Here is a 19254-nt window from a genome sequence, read left to right on the forward strand (position 1 = left end):
TTTCTCACTACCGAGAAGTGTTTGTTAAACAGATGACAAACATATTCTAGGCTGTGGGTCATTAGCTTTTAGATTTTGAAATACCTTTTTTTTTTTAAGCTGGATGTTTTCCCTGTAATAAATGTGAAACGCCATGATTATCTGGAACTCATACATGTTGGAACTGATTATGGAACAGAAGAATCACCCACAAATCCCTTTTGCCCGATGTGACTTGCCCTGGGAATCCCTCCCCACACACTCTTTGCCCACAGCAAATGTATTTTTTCCATTTTATATCATGCATAGTGGACTTTAAGTGGATGCCAATTCGTGCGTCCTTAAGAATATCCCCAAAGCAATGACTGCTGCGGAAGAAAAAAAGAAGCAAGAAAAGACCATTTCATTGCTTAATTCTCTACCCACATTTCACTTGCCATTGGAAATCAAGTTGACAAATTCACTTACCCCTCAAGGAGAGAGAAGTTCTGAGAGAGAAAATGGAAAACCCTTATTCATAGGAAGCAAGTGTGAATTGCTTTCTTTGATAGATTTCTTTCCACCGTCCATCTCTGACCACAGTGAACAACCGCTTTATTTAATCTTATAAATACAATATCTCTGCATCAGTCAACACCATGGATTAATGAGGCTGTACCACATATAGGTGCTGTGTTTGGCTTTTGCTGCCGAGATACGAGATGAGCCCTTAATACCCTGAGGTTAGGTCTACAGAGTATTAAAGCAGGTAGTGATCTTACGATTTACAATAAAAAGCATCATGCTAGATCAGCTTAGTCAGATTCAGTTAGTATAAGCAGATAAAATGAACAACATTGCCTCTCTTCTCCCAAAAAGGGGGTTGGAAAATGGATAAGTGGAGCATTTTTAGATCTGTGTCATGCAGCTTAAATTCCCCTCTTCGAAAACATGCCAGAAGACAAAGAAAAGACAGCTTTCACTTTTCAGTGTTTTTATATTATATTATATACCCTCTGACATCTTCAATAATTTCTTAATCAACTACCCGGATCACAAGGAAGCTTGCTTCAACCATTGCTTTAACAGTACACAATTTTAAAGTCTCAAAGCAGCATGCATTTTGAATGAGCAATTTGACATGTAGGAATTTATTGAGAAAAGGGGCAAAATTTTATCCACAAGACTTTTTTAAAAAAAATTTTTTATGTTTATTTTTGAGAGAAAGAGACAGAGCACAAGTAGGGGAGGGGCAGAGACAGAGAGGGAGACACAGAATCAGAAACAGGCTCCAGGCTCTGAGCTGTCAGCACAGAGCCCAACTTTGGGCAGGAATTGGGGAAGGTGAGATCATGACCTGAGCTGAAGCTGGACGCCCAACTGATTGAGCCACCCAGGAGCCCCCACCCCCACCCCTTTTTAAAAATTCCAGCAATGTCTATAAGGGGAAAGTTGGGAAGATTGAAAAGCTCCAGTAAAAGAGTTGTTCTCTTGCTCATGGTGCACCCTTACCCTGGACATCAGAAGCCAGTGTGACATAGAGATGGAATGAGCGCCCCGGGAAGCAGTGTTAAGTGAGAAGAGCAAGTTTCAAAATAGGAAAAGATCCCTTTAGGATAAAAAGCATGTCTGCCCACCTCCCCACATAGTCATCCTTCGGGAACCCAAAGAGGGGTGTGGAACGAAAAATTGCACATTGTTAGTAGCAGTCAGTCACTTTAAGTAATGGGATAACAAGTGCACGTTACATTTTTACTCTTTGCTCATCTACATTTTCTCTTTTTTATAAAAGGAGCGAGCGCAAAGCACTGCCTGGCAAGGTTGTGCGAGACTACAATCTAGGAAATGTCCTGATCCCTACACTAGAGTGCGCTGTGAGGCTGGAGGCGCCCCCAGTAAGGCTGCTAGTGAGTTTCCACCAGGCTATTTTTTCTTTACAGTAATTCTGGAACTATGCAATTCAGAGCCAGTGTGACAATTCCTTGTTCAGAAATAACCCTGACTTATTAAAGCCACTTATAACCAGTGTGTAGTAACCTCCAGTAGGGGATGAGAAAGAGGAATTTTTGTGGTGGATGGGCTGTCTTTGAAATCCTTCCATAATTAGCATTTCTTATGCGCTGTGTTTTTTTCCCTAGTTTTGCCAAAGCTCAAATGATGTGAATGCATTTTTATCAGCTGATGTGAATTTGGGCAGGAATAGTGGGAAAAATAAAAATTAGCTACAATGATAAACTCTCCTTAGGTGGTTTTGAGCTTCGTAGTAACACAAAGTAAGAATATGTGATATATACGTGTATAATATATGCAATATGTATGTATCCTGACCGGCTTGGGAAATTTCAAAGTTCCACCAAAACGTATTTGGCAGACTTTGGTTTTGGAATTCCTTCCTGCTTGTTGATTAATTTATCTTCCCTTTTAGGCAAAAGGGAAGATAAATTCTACCTTCAAGAATTAAGCACATTCCATTTTTCTCCCTCCATCTGACGCTGGCCCCATGCAGGTGACGGGGCCCCCAGAAGAAGAGGGTCTGGAGACCATTGTTGCCCAGCACACGATGCCCTTTGTGCCGTTGGCGCATCCGAGTGGGAGAGGGAAGAGACCTTTCCCTTTCATCCCAGGCAGCATGTGGCTCAAATTTCTAACAGATGGACAGGAATGGAGTAATGGGTTTCTGCACCATTCGGCATCTTTCAGACAAATTTTCCTGTGTTGAACTGTTCGCTAGGTGCCGATTCCGGGTACAACATTCAAACCCAAACCAGTGACACATCATCAGAGGTAAAACTAGAAGAGGGAGACATTTATCACTGATAGCTCCCGACAAGGCTTTTATGGCCTTGACCGTTCTGCCTTATGTTTTCACTTTGACAACGTAGACCTTGCTTCAAGAGGCTGAAATCCAGTTGACAATTTACAGTTGAAGGAAGGTGCCAGAAGTTCCATATGGGTTGTATTATAGACAATCAAATTATGATAAGGCGGCATTATTTTTCAACACGACAAATTGTGATCGCTTAACTAGTGTTCTTGTCTGTTTGCCCTTTGAAGCCACCAGCAAGGGGGGAAACTAGGCTTCTTCCACACAGATGAAAAACAAGCTGACAGCACGAACACCTGTTTGCATAAAAGAAGCTTTCAGATATTTCCTGAGGAACGTCTGTGCTTTGGTTTAAAATGTCTATTTGCTGAGAATGATCTGGAGGCCTGATGAGAATAGCCAAGACATATTCATAGTTAGGAGCAAAGATCATTCTACAAATAACTCAATATTTAAGACCTCATCTTCCCAACTGTGTTTAGTTTCACCCTCTGGGTGTTTTTTGGTTTTTGGAAATTAGCCATCTACATTTTAGTTTTGATTGTTATAAATAATACCTGGCTCAAAATAAGAAATTATAATAAAGTGGTATACCCAGTGCCACTCCCAATAGAGAATTGCTGCTTGTATTTTTGAATGTTTCCTTCCAAGGTTTCTTTGGATATATATAAGCAAATACAAACATAAATTCATATTCCTTTTCTTTTTTTTTACACAGAAGGTAATATAATACATAATCTGTTTTATTCCATGCCATTTTTTTCAGTCCACACTGAAAAATATAAATATATGCACAGCGTCTTCATTCCTTTTTTTTTTTTAAATGTTTACTTATTTTTGAGAGATAGAGCATGAGCAGGGGAGGGGCAGAGAGAGGGAGACACAGAATCCGAAGCAGGCTCCAGCCTCTGAGCTGTCAGCACAGAGCCTGATGTGGGGCTCGAACTCACGAGCTCTGAGATCATGACCTGAGCCGAAGTCGGACATTCAACCAACTGAGCCACCCGGGCACCCCAGCATCCTCACTTCTAACACTTGTGTAGTATTCCACTGTGTGGATGTGCCATGATCCATTTCACCTGGACGCTAGGAACAAGTTTGGGCTGGTTTCTGAACATCTGCTGTCCCTCACTGCAGTACACAGCCTCGTGCATCTGTGTATTCACACGTGTGTGAACTGAGGTTAAGAGTCAGCTCTTAGAAAAGGAATCGCTGGGGAAAAGAGTCTGTTCTTTTTAAAAATATTGGCAGATAATGCCAAATTGTCCTGGATCAGGACAGAATTAATTTATATTCTAATCAGCAGTGTATGAACGTGCCTGCTTCTCAATCCAGCCTCCCATCAGAATGTTTTCAAACATTTGGATTTTTTTTTTACCCTCCATTTTTCCTTTTATGGCTTCTGGATTTTGAGTCATAGTTACAAAAGTCTTCTCAATCCGGAATTATAAAATATAAATTTTTTGGTGCTTTCTTCTAATGTTTTTATCCATTTGGATTTTGTCCTGGCATAGGGTTGAATTAGGACACCACATTAATTTGTTTTCAGATGACCACCTCATTGTTATTGAACAATCTTTCACTTCAGATAGATTTGAGGTGCTATCTTTATCATACACTACATTCTCATATATCTTTGGGTAAATTTTGATACACACCAGGGAAAAAAAATAGACAAGAGAAAGTAGACTAGGAAAACCCTTGGTAGAAAGATATTTGAGTAAACACCGGAAGGAGGGGAGTTGGTTAAGGCAATGTAGAATGGAACTTACACATTCTTTTGCCTCTGGAATAATTTGGGCCTGGAGTCAAATTCCAGCTCTACTCTATGACCATCCACAAGTTACTTATCCTTTGAATGCATCAATTTTTCCATCATTAAAAAAAAAACTTTGCATATAGTACATACTTCATAAATCATAAGAATTAAATGGGACCTTTTTAGCGAGTTTAGCAGGGCCTGACACGTAAAGCTTGGTCATTTTTATTATTACCATAGGCATTTTTTCTCCTCATTATACATTCCTTGAAGAATTCATGGCTGCAAAATATTCCATCACACGGAATGCACATTAATTCCTACATGTAGAAATGTAGGCTAATGTAGCTTAGAGGTTAATCTCACACATTAATACCACAGGCTAATTTATTGATCTATCCCAGAATTGTTGGACTTTTTATTGGTTCTTCACTCTTACTCTTCCAGAACTACCCCACAATGCTTTTTAAATGTTTTTTTAATCTTGGGGCCCCCGAGTGGCTTAGTCAGTTAAGCATCTGACTTTGGTTCAGGGCATGATCTCATGGTTCATGAGTTTGATTGAGCCCCACGTCAGGCTCTGTGCTGACAGCTCAGAGACTGGAGCCTGCCTCGGATTCTGTGTCTCTGTTTCTCTCTGCCCCTCCCCCTCGTGCTCTGTCTCTTTCTCTCTCAAAACTAATCAACATTAAAACAATGTATTAAAATTTTTAATCTTGAAATTATAGAATCACATGCAGTTGTAAGAAATAATGCAAAGAAATCCCTTCATCCGGGGTCCCTCAGCGGAAACATCTTGTGAAACTACGATACATAACATAACCGGGATATTGCATTGATGCAGAGAACATCGTGCATCGTGCATCCCATGGAGAACATTTCTACCAAGACTTGGACACTTCATGTTGCCCTTTTGCAGACACAGCCCCTTCCCTACCGTATCCACCCTTCCCTTAACTCCTGGCAACCACTCATCTGTTCTCTGTTTCTATAGGTAGGTCATTTCAAGAACGGTATGTAAACTCTTGGGACAGGCTCCTTTCCTTCAGCAGAATTCTCCAAAGATTCACAAGACCATGGGGCCTATGAATTGACACTGTTCCTCTCCTTCCTTTTTTATTGCTATTCATATAGCTATTATGAATGCTATTCCATGCTGCAGACGGACCGCATCGTCTTTAACCGTTCATTCGTTGAACCACATCTGGTTATTTCCAGTTTGGGGCGATTCCAAACAAAGTTCCTATATCACCTTCCTTGTGCAGGAAAGTGTGAATATAGGTCTTCATATATTTTGTGTGAATATATGTCTTCATTTTACTGGTGAGAAAAAGCCCGGGAGTACAGTTACTGGGTTGTATTGTAGCTGTGTATTTACAATAAGAAACTGTTAAACCCTCTTCCAGATAGGCTGCACCATTTTATGTGCCCACCAGCAAGCGAGCAAGGTGTGTGCGATCTCGTTTTCGCCAGCCTTTTTCGTTTGTTTGTTTTGGTCAGTGACTCTTGGTGTCTCCAGACTGCTGGCTCCAGTTCCAGTTCCAGGTCTAGGATCTATGAGGCAAAAAGAAGCGCCAGGGAACTCCCCATCGCATGGCCCCTCCATTCTCTCGCTGGCCTGCCTGCTCCCCTCCACCTCGCAGAGAGAACCCGGGGATTGATTTTCCACTGCGCTTCTTGGGAGGATAAAGAAAAAGTCATATTCTCCATCTCTCTGGAAGCAGAAGTCATATTCTTTTTAAAAACCAAGCTAAGGGGCGCCTGGGTGGCTTAGTCGGTTAAGCGTCCGACTTTCGCTTGGGTCATGATCTCGCGGTTCGTGGGTTCGAGCCCCGCGTCGGGCTCTGTGCTGACTGCCAGCTCGGAGCCTGGAGCCTGTTTCAGTCTGTGTCTCCCTCTCTCTCTGACCCTCCCCTGCTCACGCTGTCTCTCTCTCTCTCTCTCTCTCCTAGAAATAAATAAAAAAAAATAAATAAATAAATAAATAAAAACCAAGGTAAGAAGAAAAAATTATTTCAAGAGAAGGGCTCAAGTTCAAGTCCAGGATTTTAACTTGAAAGACCATAAAACTCTCACTGGGGAAGAGCCCCCGGCAGACAAACCATCTCCTCCCACTGGGCAGGAGGGTCTAGAAGGTCTTATCTCTCAGCTGCTGCCTGGGGCTTGAGACGTTGCTGCCCCTGGGAAATCAGGGAGGCAGAGGTCAGCCTCTTCAGAGATGTCTGGAGCAGATGCCGTGAGGCAGAGGACCAAGCGGGAGTACTCCTGCACTCCTGGCGTTGAGTCGCACTGCATCTTCTCCACTCAGAGTGCTCTGTCCTGGGTAAGGAGGTACACATGGGTATCTGCCTTCCTCAAGGATGGCCGCCATGGCAGGCTTTCCCTGATGGCCACCTAGACCCATGGGCACCACTTGACCTTCTACCAATCCGCTTCCCCTTCAGTTGACTTCACTGCGTTCCACTTTATCTCCAGGATGTTCAGTAAATGTTCCCTGGAGAAGAGTCAGTGCCTCTGGCTCCCTGCAGGAAGAGCCCACTGGGGAGCAGGTGGTAGTCTCAATGCAGACCCTTCCACTCACTGCGAGGAGCACTGGGAGTCCATGGGCTGTGGGGCCAGAGGGGCTCAGAGCAGTTGCCCCCTCCCCAGAGTAGATGCCTCCCCCACCCCCACACATAACCTTCTGGGAGAGTCCACCCAGCGACTAATTCACCCTCTGTTCTTTCATCTTCTTCCTGTTTTCTCTTGCAGCCTTCACTGCCTGAGTCATGAATTTCATTTATTGGTTCCTCCGTATTTTTGTTGGGTTTTGGTTTGCCCCGGCTAGAATGTCAGCTGTCTGAGGACACGGCTGTGTGTGTCTCACTCACCGCTGTATTCCCAGTGACCTTGTCCGCTTGAAGCACCCAGTAGATGTCTGATAAATAGCTTCCCTCCTAACTCTTATGCTATCATAGATCCCAAACCTTGCAGTGATTCAAAACCCCAGTCCAACTCAGAAACTCTATCTTCTATCCATTTTTATTATTCTGGAGCCAAGCTCTGATGCAACCTTGAACTTGCAATCTAGAAGGAATAGGATTTGCTCTTTTACTTCTCAGGTGTGTGAGTTCAAGGAGGAAAGATTGAGAGAAAAGGGCTCTGTTCTTTTTGCCATTGTCCTTTCTTGACTGTTCTCATTTTTTCCGGGTTAAGCAGCTGTAGACATCTCTCTCTCTCTCTCTCTCTCTCTCTCTCTCTCTCTGGCTGAGGCATGGCCTTCTCTACTTTCAAATTCCCAGAGTGAATTCTCTATACCCTCATGGTGAGGGACAGCAAGGCTGCTCCAGTCCAGAACCTTCCATATCACCTACTCCTGAAGCTCGCACTCAGCACTTCCTCAGTCTGACTCACAGGGGTATTTTTCTAACCACTGTGACTGTCATGCCCCTCCATCTTAACTGAGCTAAGTAAGCTGACCCCAAACCTTCCCCAGCCATTTATGCTCCTCATCTTCTCTACAGTTTTCATGCTTCTATCTCAGAATTCCTTCCCCACCTCCGTACATCTACCCGTGTCAGGCCCCTTGGCCAAGGACAAATGCTGCTTCATCTTCAGGCCTTCCCTTCCCTCCACTCCAGTAGTTCTCAATCCCTGGGCACCTTGCCATCCCCTGGGCTTCTGCAGCCCTCCAGGATTCCTCATGCAATTGCTCAGCGTGGGGTCTGGGCATGGGCATTGGCTTAACAACTGCCCGGGTGGTTATGTGAAGTCCGACTGGGAGTCCACGCTCCAGAGAGGCTCACTTGTGTTTTTATCAGAGGACTGTCCTCTCTCTCAGCCATTAGCTACCACAGGACTGTCAGCAGTGGGAAGACCTAATGGAATAGCTAACATTCAGTGAATGCTTACGAGGTGCTATGCCACATTCTAGGTCCTGTAAGTGGGCTAGCCCATTTCCTCCCCACCAACAACTGTAAGAGGCAGGTGCTACTCATTATCCTTTTACACATGAGCCGGTGCACAGACGTTAGGGAACATGCCCAGGATCTCACAGGTGTGGGTGGTGGAGCAAGGAGTGGATATGACCCACCGGCTCCAGAACCCATGCTAACACTCCGCGATCTCTCTGAAGCCTGGGCACAGTTCAAGTTCCCCCACATAGTACATGAGTGAACAGAGATAACTCTCTCCTAGCCAACACCATAAGTCAGACCCAGGGGGCATTTCTCAGTTAGATTTATTCCTTGTGCCACTTTCATAATGGCTCATCACCCAAAACACCTGTTGGATTACTGATGGAATATTCTTTGTTTCAAGTTTTATTTAAAATTTTCTTTCTCTTCTTCTGCATGTCACTGTCCAGGTTTCCCAGCACCATTTGCTGAAGAGATTGTCCTTTTTCCATTGGATGCTCTTTCCTGCTTTGTCGAAGATTAGTTGGCCATATATTCGTGGGTCCATTTCTGGGTTCTCTATTCTCTTCCATTGATCTGTGTGTCTGTTTTTGCACCAGTACCACACTGTCTTGATGATTACAGCATTGTAATGTAGCCCTAAGTCCGGAATTGTGGTGACTCCAGCTTTGGTTTTCTTTTTCAACATGATTTTGACTATTCTGGTTCCATACAAAGTTTGGAATCGTTTGCTCTAGCTCTGTGAAGAATGCTGGTGTTACTTTGATAGGGATGATGAATGGATAAAGAAGATGGAATACTACTCGGCAATGAAAAAGAATGAACTTTGCCATTTGCAACAACATGGATGGAACTGGAGGGCATTATGCTAAGCGAAATATGTCAATCAGAGAAAGACAAATATATGATTTCACTCATATGTGGAATTTAAGAAACACAACAGATGCACATCGGGGAAGGGAAGGAAAACTAAGATAAAAACAGAGAGGGAAGAAAATCATCAGAGACTCTTAAATACAGAGAACAAACTGGGGATTGCTGGAGGGGAGGTGGGGGGATGGGCTAGATGTGGGATGGGCACTAAGGAGGACACTTTTAGGGATGAGCTCTGGGTGTCATATGTTACAGAAGAATCACTGGGTTTTTTACACCTGAAAACAAGACACTGTATGTTAACTAACATGAATTTTTTTAAAAAAAAGATCCCTCTTTTATTCAGCTTCATCTAAGCAAAAATATCCACAGTACCAAAGATTTGGTGCCAGGAATAGTTTTCTAAAGCACACTGAAACAATAACTGTGTGTATGCGCACACACCAATCCCCACACCAGTAGGTGTCCTACCACTCATCTGCTATAAGCAGCATTTTCAACCATTCTTCTTATCAACTGACTAAATAATGTTGGCTATCACTAAATTATACCTTGGGATTAAAAAAATTCAACTCATGTAGAGCGTGTTTCTTTTAAAAGAGCATCTCTGGGGTGCTTGGGTGGCTCAGTTGGTTAAGCATCTGACTTCAGCTCAGGTCATGATCTCACGGTTCGTGGGTTCGAGCCCCGTGTTGGGCTCTGTGCTGACAGCTCAGAGCCTGGATCCTGCTTCAGATTCTGTATTTCCCTCTCTCTCTGACCCTCCCCTGCTCACGCTGTCTCTCTGTCTCTCAGAAAAATAAATAAATAAAAGAGCATCTCTTCCAAAGCAAAACAGTTTTTGCCTGGAAGTAACTAGAAAACCCAACACACTTGTAGAGACCATGGCTTTTATCTGCTTTTAGTTTTATGAAGTTCCAGCTCTTTATAAGACATGTCATGAGCGGCACCTCTCCACTTAGAAAGAGTGCTGGGGCTTAGCCCAAGCTCACAGAATATGTGGGATATTATTACCTTTTAAAATATTCATCAAAATGTGTTTTTGTATTTTTATAGACATCCCACAAAAGCCCCATTTTTAAGGCAGTTTCTTCTGGCCCGGCCTCTGGCATTAAGCTAATCTTACATACATAACCTACGTCCGAAGTGAGTGCAGAGGAGAACAGAGGCATAGAAACTCAGAGAAGGAAACAGATGCCGTAGCTGGCAAGACTCAGAGAGATGTCAGTGGTAGCGGGCAGGGAAGGAAACTCTAGGCCAAGCCTAAAGAATGGATGGGCTTGAAGTAACCTGGCTTAGCCTAAGGTCATGGCTATAGAGATGGGGAAAGGAGGACAGGCATGGGGGCCCCTGGGTGGCTCAGTCGGTTAAGCATCCAACTCTTGATTTAGGCTCAGGTCATGATCTCATGATTTGTGAGTTCAAGCCCCGCCTCGGGCTCGCTGAATGTGCAGAGCCTGCTTGGGATTCTCTCTCCCTCTCTCTTTCTCTCTCTCCCTGATCCTCTCCTGCTCAATCTCTCTATCTTTCCAAATGAAAAAAACCTTAGGAAAAATAAATAAAAAATTAAACAGCAGTACTTTTAAAAAGCTGATTTTGATTCATACTGTGGGGTTCGTGGGTAGCCATACGGAGCCATCTCTGGGGCTAACGTATGGATTGGTAGATTAGGTGACCACAAAGTTGGGAAATATTGGCATCATACACAGCCTCTTTGTAGAATTGGGAGAAAAGAGGTTTTGTTCAGGATGCAACGTGCACTGCTGTGTTTGTTTCCCTCTGGCTCCAAACAATGTCCCTCCATCTGACTGCAAATGCTGAATATGTTAGAAAGCAGAGGAGGGGAAGGAAGAGTGATTCTCATAAGCTCATGATTGTTCTGCATCCCCGTGGGCAGAAGAAGTATGGCTGGAATTAGGGGGTAAGGGAGAGAGGGGTGCGAAGCAAAAATATTGCTGTGAGAGTCCACATTCAACAAGGGGAAACTGTGACGACTCTGTTTGACACCTAGGACATAGTTGACAGCAAGGGGAAAGACGGACAACAGATCCTGACTGTGAGTTGCTCTGTCCCCGAGGACCCAGAGGAACTGAAAGTTGCAAAGGAAGATCCCCAGGCAACAGATTCAACAGAGAATTATAATCCCATCATGAGCTTCTTTAAAACTCTGGTAAGTGGTTTCTTCCTCTTACTTTCCTAATCCCATTACTCAAAAGTTTTGTTACTTCTAAGAATAACACATACTTGGACATCTTTGTATGGAATGGGGCACCATGATGGTGCAATTGGGACATTGGAGAATGAAGACGAGAGGTGCCTTGCAAGGGGATTGTGTCCCATCAAGCTGTCAATGAGGGAGCCCTCAGAGCTGGGGACCATGGTATGATCAGTGGGTGCCCAAACTGTTTGACATGAGCTGTGTTGTAATGGAACTCACCAACAGTTGCATGTTATGTTATGGTTATGGTCGTTGATCATAGACATACTTGGTAAATACTCCTTGAGTTGCTGACCTATAAACGTAGTTTTGCCACCCACATGGCAAATAAAACTATAGGAATAATTCCCTATCTTGTTACATCTAAATCTACCTTAACTGCATAGAGCCTAGGACCCATGTCTTGTATTGCTTGCTTATCTCTGACTCCTCAAGGAAGCCACCCAAGGGCACATGTCAGACATACAAAAGAGGGCTGAATGGATGAATGAATGAATGATCAAACAGACAGTTCCAGATGTGTTTGAGTTATTTCCAAAGCCCAAGGCTAACTTCAAAAGGTAAAAGAAGTCAACAGAATGTGCCACAAATACCAAAGAGTTGTGCGTTTGTTTGGATTGGTGGTAGGATTCATGGAAAATCCACAGCCTTCCAGGAGACAGTTTTGAATGCGGTCAAGCCCTTAGTGAATGTGTAAGATCTGATGCATTTCATTTTAAAATATTAATTTTTAAAAATTTTCTATACCTAGAAATTATCAAGAAGTCCATGGCTTTCTACTGAACTGGGTAGAGCTCCTTTCTACTGAAAAGGACTTCTCATTATATTCTTTACCAGCAGAGTGAACTCCANGAGAGTCCACCCAGCGACTAATTCACCCTCTGTTCTTTCATCTTCTTCCTGTTTTCTCTTGCAGCCTTCACTGCCTGAGTCATGAATTTCATTTATTGGTTCCTCCGTATTTTTGTTGGGTTTTGGTTTGCCCCGGCTAGAATGTCAGCTGTCTGAGGACACGGCTGTGTGTGTCTCACTCACCGCTGTATTCCCAGTGACCTTGTCCGCTTGAAGCACCCAGTAGATGTCTGATAAATAGCTTCCCTCCTAACTCTTATGCTATCATAGATCCCAAACCTTGCAGTGATTCAAAACCCCAGTCCAACTCAGAAACTCTATCTTCTATCCATTTTTATTATTCTGGAGCCAAGCTCTGATGCAACCTTGAACTTGCAATCTAGAAGGAATAGGATTTGCTCTTTTACTTCTCAGGTGTGTGAGTTCAAGGAGGAAAGATTGAGAGAAAAGGGCTCTGTTCTTTTTGCCATTGTCCTTTCTTGACTGTTCTCATTTTTTCCGGGTTAAGCAGCTGTAGACATCTCTCTCTCTCTCTCTCTCTCTCTCTCTCTCTCTCTGGCTGAGGCATGGCCTTCTCTACTTTCAAATTCCCAGAGTGAATTCTCTATACCCTCATGGTGAGGGACAGCAAGGCTGCTCCAGTCCAGAACCTTCCATATCACCTACTCCTGAAGCTCGCACTCAGCACTTCCTCAGTCTGACTCACAGGGGTATTTTTCTAACCACTGTGACTGTCATGCCCCTCCATCTTAACTGAGCTAAGTAAGCTGACCCCAAACCTTCCCCAGCCATTTATGCTCCTCATCTTCTCTACAGTTTTCATGCTTCTATCTCAGAATTCCTTCCCCACCTCCGTACATCTACCCGTGTCAGGCCCCTTGGCCAAGGACAAATGCTGCTTCATCTTCAGGCCTTCCCTTCCCTCCACTCCAGTAGTTCTCAATCCCTGGGCACCTTGCCATCCCCTGGGCTTCTGCAGCCCTCCAGGATTCCTCATGCAATTGCTCAGCGTGGGGTCTGGGCATGGGCATTGGCTTAACAACTGCCCGGGTGGTTATGTGAAGTCCGACTGGGAGTCCACGCTCCAGAGAGGCTCACTTGTGTTTTTATCAGAGGACTGTCCTCTCTCTCAGCCATTAGCTACCACAGGACTGTCAGCAGTGGGAAGACCTAATGGAATAGCTAACATTCAGTGAATGCTTACGAGGTGCTATGCCACATTCTAGGTCCTGTAAGTGGGCTAGCCCATTTCCTCCCCACCAACAACTGTAAGAGGCAGGTGCTACTCATTATCCTTTTACACATGAGCCGGTGCACAGACGTTAGGGAACATGCCCAGGATCTCACAGGTGTGGGTGGTGGAGCAAGGAGTGGATATGACCCACCGGCTCCAGAACCCATGCTAACACTCCGCGATCTCTCTGAAGCCTGGGCACAGTTCAAGTTCCCCCACATAGTACATGAGTGAACAGAGATAACTCTCTCCTAGCCAACACCATAAGTCAGACCCAGGGGGCATTTCTCAGTTAGATTTATTCCTTGTGCCACTTTCATAATGGCTCATCACCCAAAACACCTGTTGGATTACTGATGGAATATTCTTTGTTTCAAGTTTTATTTAAAATTTTCTTTCTCTTCTTCTGCATGTCACTGTCCAGGTTTCCCAGCACCATTTGCTGAAGAGATTGTCCTTTTTCCATTGGATGCTCTTTCCTGCTTTGTCGAAGATTAGTTGGCCATATATTCGTGGGTCCATTTCTGGGTTCTCTATTCTCTTCCATTGATCTGTGTGTCTGTTTTTGCACCAGTACCACACTGTCTTGATGATTACAGCATTGTAATGTAGCCCTAAGTCCGGAATTGTGGTGACTCCAGCTTTGGTTTTCTTTTTCAACATGATTTTGACTATTCTGGTTCCATACAAAGTTTGGAATCGTTTGCTCTAGCTCTGTGAAGAATGCTGGTGTTACTTTGATAGGGATGATGAATGGATAAAGAAGATGGAATACTACTCGGCAATGAAAAAGAATGAACTTTGCCATTTGCAACAACATGGATGGAACTGGAGGGCATTATGCTAAGCGAAATATGTCAATCAGAGAAAGACAAATATATGATTTCACTCATATGTGGAATTTAAGAAACACAACAGATGCACATCGGGGAAGGGAAGGAAAACTAAGATAAAAACAGAGAGGGAAGAAAATCATCAGAGACTCTTAAATACAGAGAACAAACTGGGGATTGCTGGAGGGGAGGTGGGGGGATGGGCTAGATGTGGGATGGGCACTAAGGAGGACACTTTTAGGGATGAGCTCTGGGTGTCATATGTTACAGAAGAATCACTGGGTTTTTTACACCTGAAAACAAGACACTGTATGTTAACTAACATGAATTTTTTTAAAAAAAAGATCCCTCTTTTATTCAGCTTCATCTAAGCAAAAATATCCACAGTACCAAAGATTTGGTGCCAGGAATAGTTTTCTAAAGCACACTGAAACAATAACTGTGTGTATGCGCACACACCAATCCCCACACCAGTAGGTGTCCTACCACTCATCTGCTATAAGCAGCATTTTCAACCATTCTTCTTATCAACTGACTAAATAATGTTGGCTATCACTAAATTATACCTTGGGATTAAAAAAATTCAACTCATGTAGAGCGTGTTTCTTTTAAAAGAGCATCTCTGGGGTGCTTGGGTGGCTCAGTTGGTTAAGCATCTGACTTCAGCTCAGGTCATGATCTCACGGTTCGTGGGTTCGAGCCCCGTGTTGGGCTCTGTGCTGACAGCTCAGAGCCTGGATCCTGCTTCAGATTCTGTATTTCCCTCTCTCTCTGACCCTCCCCTGCTCACGCTGTCTCTCTGTCTCTCAGAAAAATAAATAAATAAAAGAGCATCTCTTCCAAAGCAAAACAGTTTTTGCCTGGAAGTAACTAGAAAACCCAACACACTTGTAGAGACCATGGCTTTTATCTGCTTTTAGTTTTATGAAGTTCCAGCTCTTTATAAGACATGTCATGAGCGGCACCTCTCCACTTAGAAAGAGTGCTGGGGCTTAGCCCAAGCTCACAGAATATGTGGGATATTATTACCTTTTAAAATATTCATCAAAATGTGTTTTTGTATTTTTATAGACATCCCACAAAAGCCCCATTTTTAAGGCAGTTTCTTCTGGCCCGGCCTCTGGCATTAAGCTAATCTTACATACATAACCTACGTCCGAAGTGAGTGCAGAGGAGAACAGAGGCATAGAAACTCAGAGAAGGAAACAGATGCCGTAGCTGGCAAGACTCAGAGAGATGTCAGTGGTAGCGGGCAGGGAAGGAAACTCTAGGCCAAGCCTAAAGAATGGATGGGCTTGAAGTAACCTGGCTTAGCCTAAGGTCATGGCTATAGAGATGGGGAAAGGAGGACAGGCATGGGGGCCCCTGGGTGGCTCAGTCGGTTAAGCATCCAACTCTTGATTTAGGCTCAGGTCATGATCTCATGATTTGTGAGTTCAAGCCCCGCCTCGGGCTCGCTGAATGTGCAGAGCCTGCTTGGGATTCTCTCTCCCTCTCTCTTTCTCTCTCTCCCTGATCCTCTCCTGCTCAATCTCTCTATCTTTCCAAATGAAAAAAACCTTAGGAAAAATAAATAAAAAATTAAACAGCAGTACTTTTAAAAAGCTGATTTTGATTCATACTGTGGGGTTCGTGGGTAGCCATACGGAGCCATCTCTGGGGCTAACGTATGGATTGGTAGATTAGGTGACCACAAAGTTGGGAAATATTGGCATCATACACAGCCTCTTTGTAGAATTGGGAGAAAAGAGGTTTTGTTCAGGATGCAACGTGCACTGCTGTGTTTGTTTCCCTCTGGCTCCAAACAATGTCCCTCCATCTGACTGCAAATGCTGAATATGTTAGAAAGCAGAGGAGGGGAAGGAAGAGTGATTCTCATAAGCTCATGATTGTTCTGCATCCCCGTGGGCAGAAGAAGTATGGCTGGAATTAGGGGGTAAGGGAGAGAGGGGTGCGAAGCAAAAATATTGCTGTGAGAGTCCACATTCAACAAGGGGAAACTGTGACGACTCTGTTTGACACCTAGGACATAGTTGACAGCAAGGGGAAAGACGGACAACAGATCCTGACTGTGAGTTGCTCTGTCCCCGAGGACCCAGAGGAACTGAAAGTTGCAAAGGAAGATCCCCAGGCAACAGATTCAACAGAGAATTATAATCCCATCATGAGCTTCTTTAAAACTCTGGTAAGTGGTTTCTTCCTCTTACTTTCCTAATCCCATTACTCAAAAGTTTTGTTACTTCTAAGAATAACACATACTTGGACATCTTTGTATGGAATGGGGCACCATGATGGTGCAATTGGGACATTGGAGAATGAAGACGAGAGGTGCCTTGCAAGGGGATTGTGTCCCATCAAGCTGTCAATGAGGGAGCCCTCAGAGCTGGGGACCATGGTATGATCAGTGGGTGCCCAAACTGTTTGACATGAGCTGTGTTGTAATGGAACTCACCAACAGTTGCATGTTATGTTATGGTTATGGTCGTTGATCATAGACATACTTGGTAAATACTCCTTGAGTTGCTGACCTATAAACGTAGTTTTGCCACCCACATGGCAAATAAAACTATAGGAATAATTCCCTATCTTGTTACATCTAAATCTACCTTAACTGCATAGAGCCTAGGACCCATGTCTTGTATTGCTTGCTTATCTCTGACTCCTCAAGGAAGCCACCCAAGGGCACATGTCAGACATACAAAAGAGGGCTGAATGGATGAATGAATGAATGATCAAACAGACAGTTCCAGATGTGTTTGAGTTATTTCCAAAGCCCAAGGCTAACTTCAAAAGGTAAAAGAAGTCAACAGAATGTGCCACAAATACCAAAGAGTTGTGCGTTTGTTTGGATTGGTGGTAGGATTCATGGAAAATCCACAGCCTTCCAGGAGACAGTTTTGAATGCGGTCAAGCCCTTAGTGAATGTGTAAGATCTGATGCATTTCATTTTAAAATATTAATTTTTAAAAATTTTCTATACCTAGAAATTATCAAGAAGTCCATGGCTTTCTACTGAACTGGGTAGAGCTCCTTTCTACTGAAAAGGACTTCTCATTATATTCTTTACCAGCAGAGTGAACTCCACCCCCCCCAAAAACAAAACAAAAAATAAAAACCAAACAAACAAACAGAAACGTGTATCTATGAAATCAAATCACCCTACCTGAAGGGCCAGCTATATTTTTAATATTTGGTTTTCTTAAATTTTAAGGTTTCACCAAACAAAGCTGAGACAAAAAAAGATCTGGAAGATACGGTAGGTAGTTTGAAGTGTGTTCATTATTGGGTTTGGGTATAAAATTGGATTTGTGTTTGTGTCTGCTGCTTTGTGTCTTGAATTATATGTGTGTGTGCGTGTGTGTGCAGGTACGTGTATACTTATATACGTATTTAACAATTTAACAGTGCTGTTAGATTGTCTTTAAAATGTTTCATTCATATCAATGATATTTTAATGAAAATTTTAGTAGAAAGCTTGAAATATATGCTAACTCTGGATAAATAATGCCACAATAACCAGTTTCTTATATAAAGTAAGAACAGAATACTAATAACCATGTATTATGTTAGCCTGTTTAGCTGTGTGTAGACAGACCCAGGGAATATAGGAATAGAGTGCAGAGTGGCCACTGGAAATGAGGAAGAGGCGAGACCCTATTTGAGGTCTGCCATATTTTGGGTTCCTAAAAAATACATTCTGTGTTTTTCATGTAATTTGAAAAAAATAAATCTCCACCACAAAGGCAGCTGTTTGGTGAAACGAAATAGTCACCATTGGACACTTGCCAAAGGAAGGAATGTTTAGAGTTAGGATGCCCTAGAGAGCCTGAGTTTTTTCACTGTCTTCCTAAGAGATTCAACCAATGCCCCTCAAAATAAATTTCATTTGGATCGAGTACTTTCTAGAGATGTTTTCCTTTACACTTGACAGAACTGATTATCCCTAATGGAACACATGGTTTAAGTTTCACAGGAATCGGGAGGAAAGTTTAACTTGGTGACAGATAAGTGTCTTGGGCTCTTCTTTTGGTAACTACTTTGAAAGACCCTGGGACCAAATAAATGGCGTGGCCAGCCCGATACATCTGTTACCAATTTTTGAAGGGGCTGGGCTGTGAAAAGGATCCTAGAATTTGTCTCAAGATCTGCGTTTGAGCTCCGGTCCTGCTATGTGGTAGCTGTGTGATGTGATCCTAACCTCTGTGAATCCAAATGTCAACATCTGTAAAATCAGGACAATAAAAATTCCATCTCTCCCCCCGCCACAGCATTGAATGAAAATATGACCATGCCTGGTAAACCATGGAATTCTGTTCAAATGTAGGTGATCACTATTTCCATAATCACCGCAAGATGTATTGAACACCATGATTACATTGGTATTTTATTGATTGGTCCTTCCAGAATGTTCTTCTTACATTAGAATACATATACATATATATGTGTATATATATATATGTGTGTGTGTGTGTATGTATGTATATATGAGGCATCTACATGTGTTTTCCTATAAAATTAGTCATGTGCTGCAAGTCAGCTAGGGTCAAGTTCAATGAATAGCTGCATCCAAATGTTTCTCGTTTGATTCTGTGTCTTGCGTTGTTTAAAGTCACATAGTCAGCACAATAGGCTAAAAACAGTGGGGTATGTGGGCGAATTGTGTGGCTTCTCAAATGACCTGATGCACTAATTCTCTTCAGCTGCTCATACCCCAAGACTCTCCCCACCTAGAATGTGGTCCCAACTGCATGTACGTAGCTGATAAACTCTCACTATGCTGCTCAGAGAGGTCAGGGTCACTGCTAGT

At 43.2% G+C, this 19254-nt stretch overlaps 1 protein-coding gene across 1 annotated transcript in view; it reads left to right on the plus strand.

Annotated features, from left to right (window-relative positions):
* The window catches only part of BCAS1 (brain enriched myelin associated protein 1), a 75521-nt gene that overhangs the window by 12681 nt on the left and 43586 nt on the right, over window positions 1-19254 (plus strand). The window contains exons 3-4 of the mRNA XM_077778329.1: window positions 11322-11480; window positions 17659-17703. Of these exons, the coding sequence (XP_077634455.1) occupies window positions 11322-11480; window positions 17659-17703 (204 nt within the window). The remainder of the gene's footprint in view (window positions 1-11321; window positions 11481-17658; window positions 17704-19254) is intronic.

The sequence above is a fragment of the Crocuta crocuta genome, unplaced genomic scaffold, assembly GCF_008692635.1.
Source record: "Crocuta crocuta isolate KB4526 unplaced genomic scaffold, BGI_CrCroc_1.0 scaffold27, whole genome shotgun sequence".
Taxonomy (NCBI): Eukaryota; Metazoa; Chordata; class Mammalia; order Carnivora; family Hyaenidae; genus Crocuta; species Crocuta crocuta.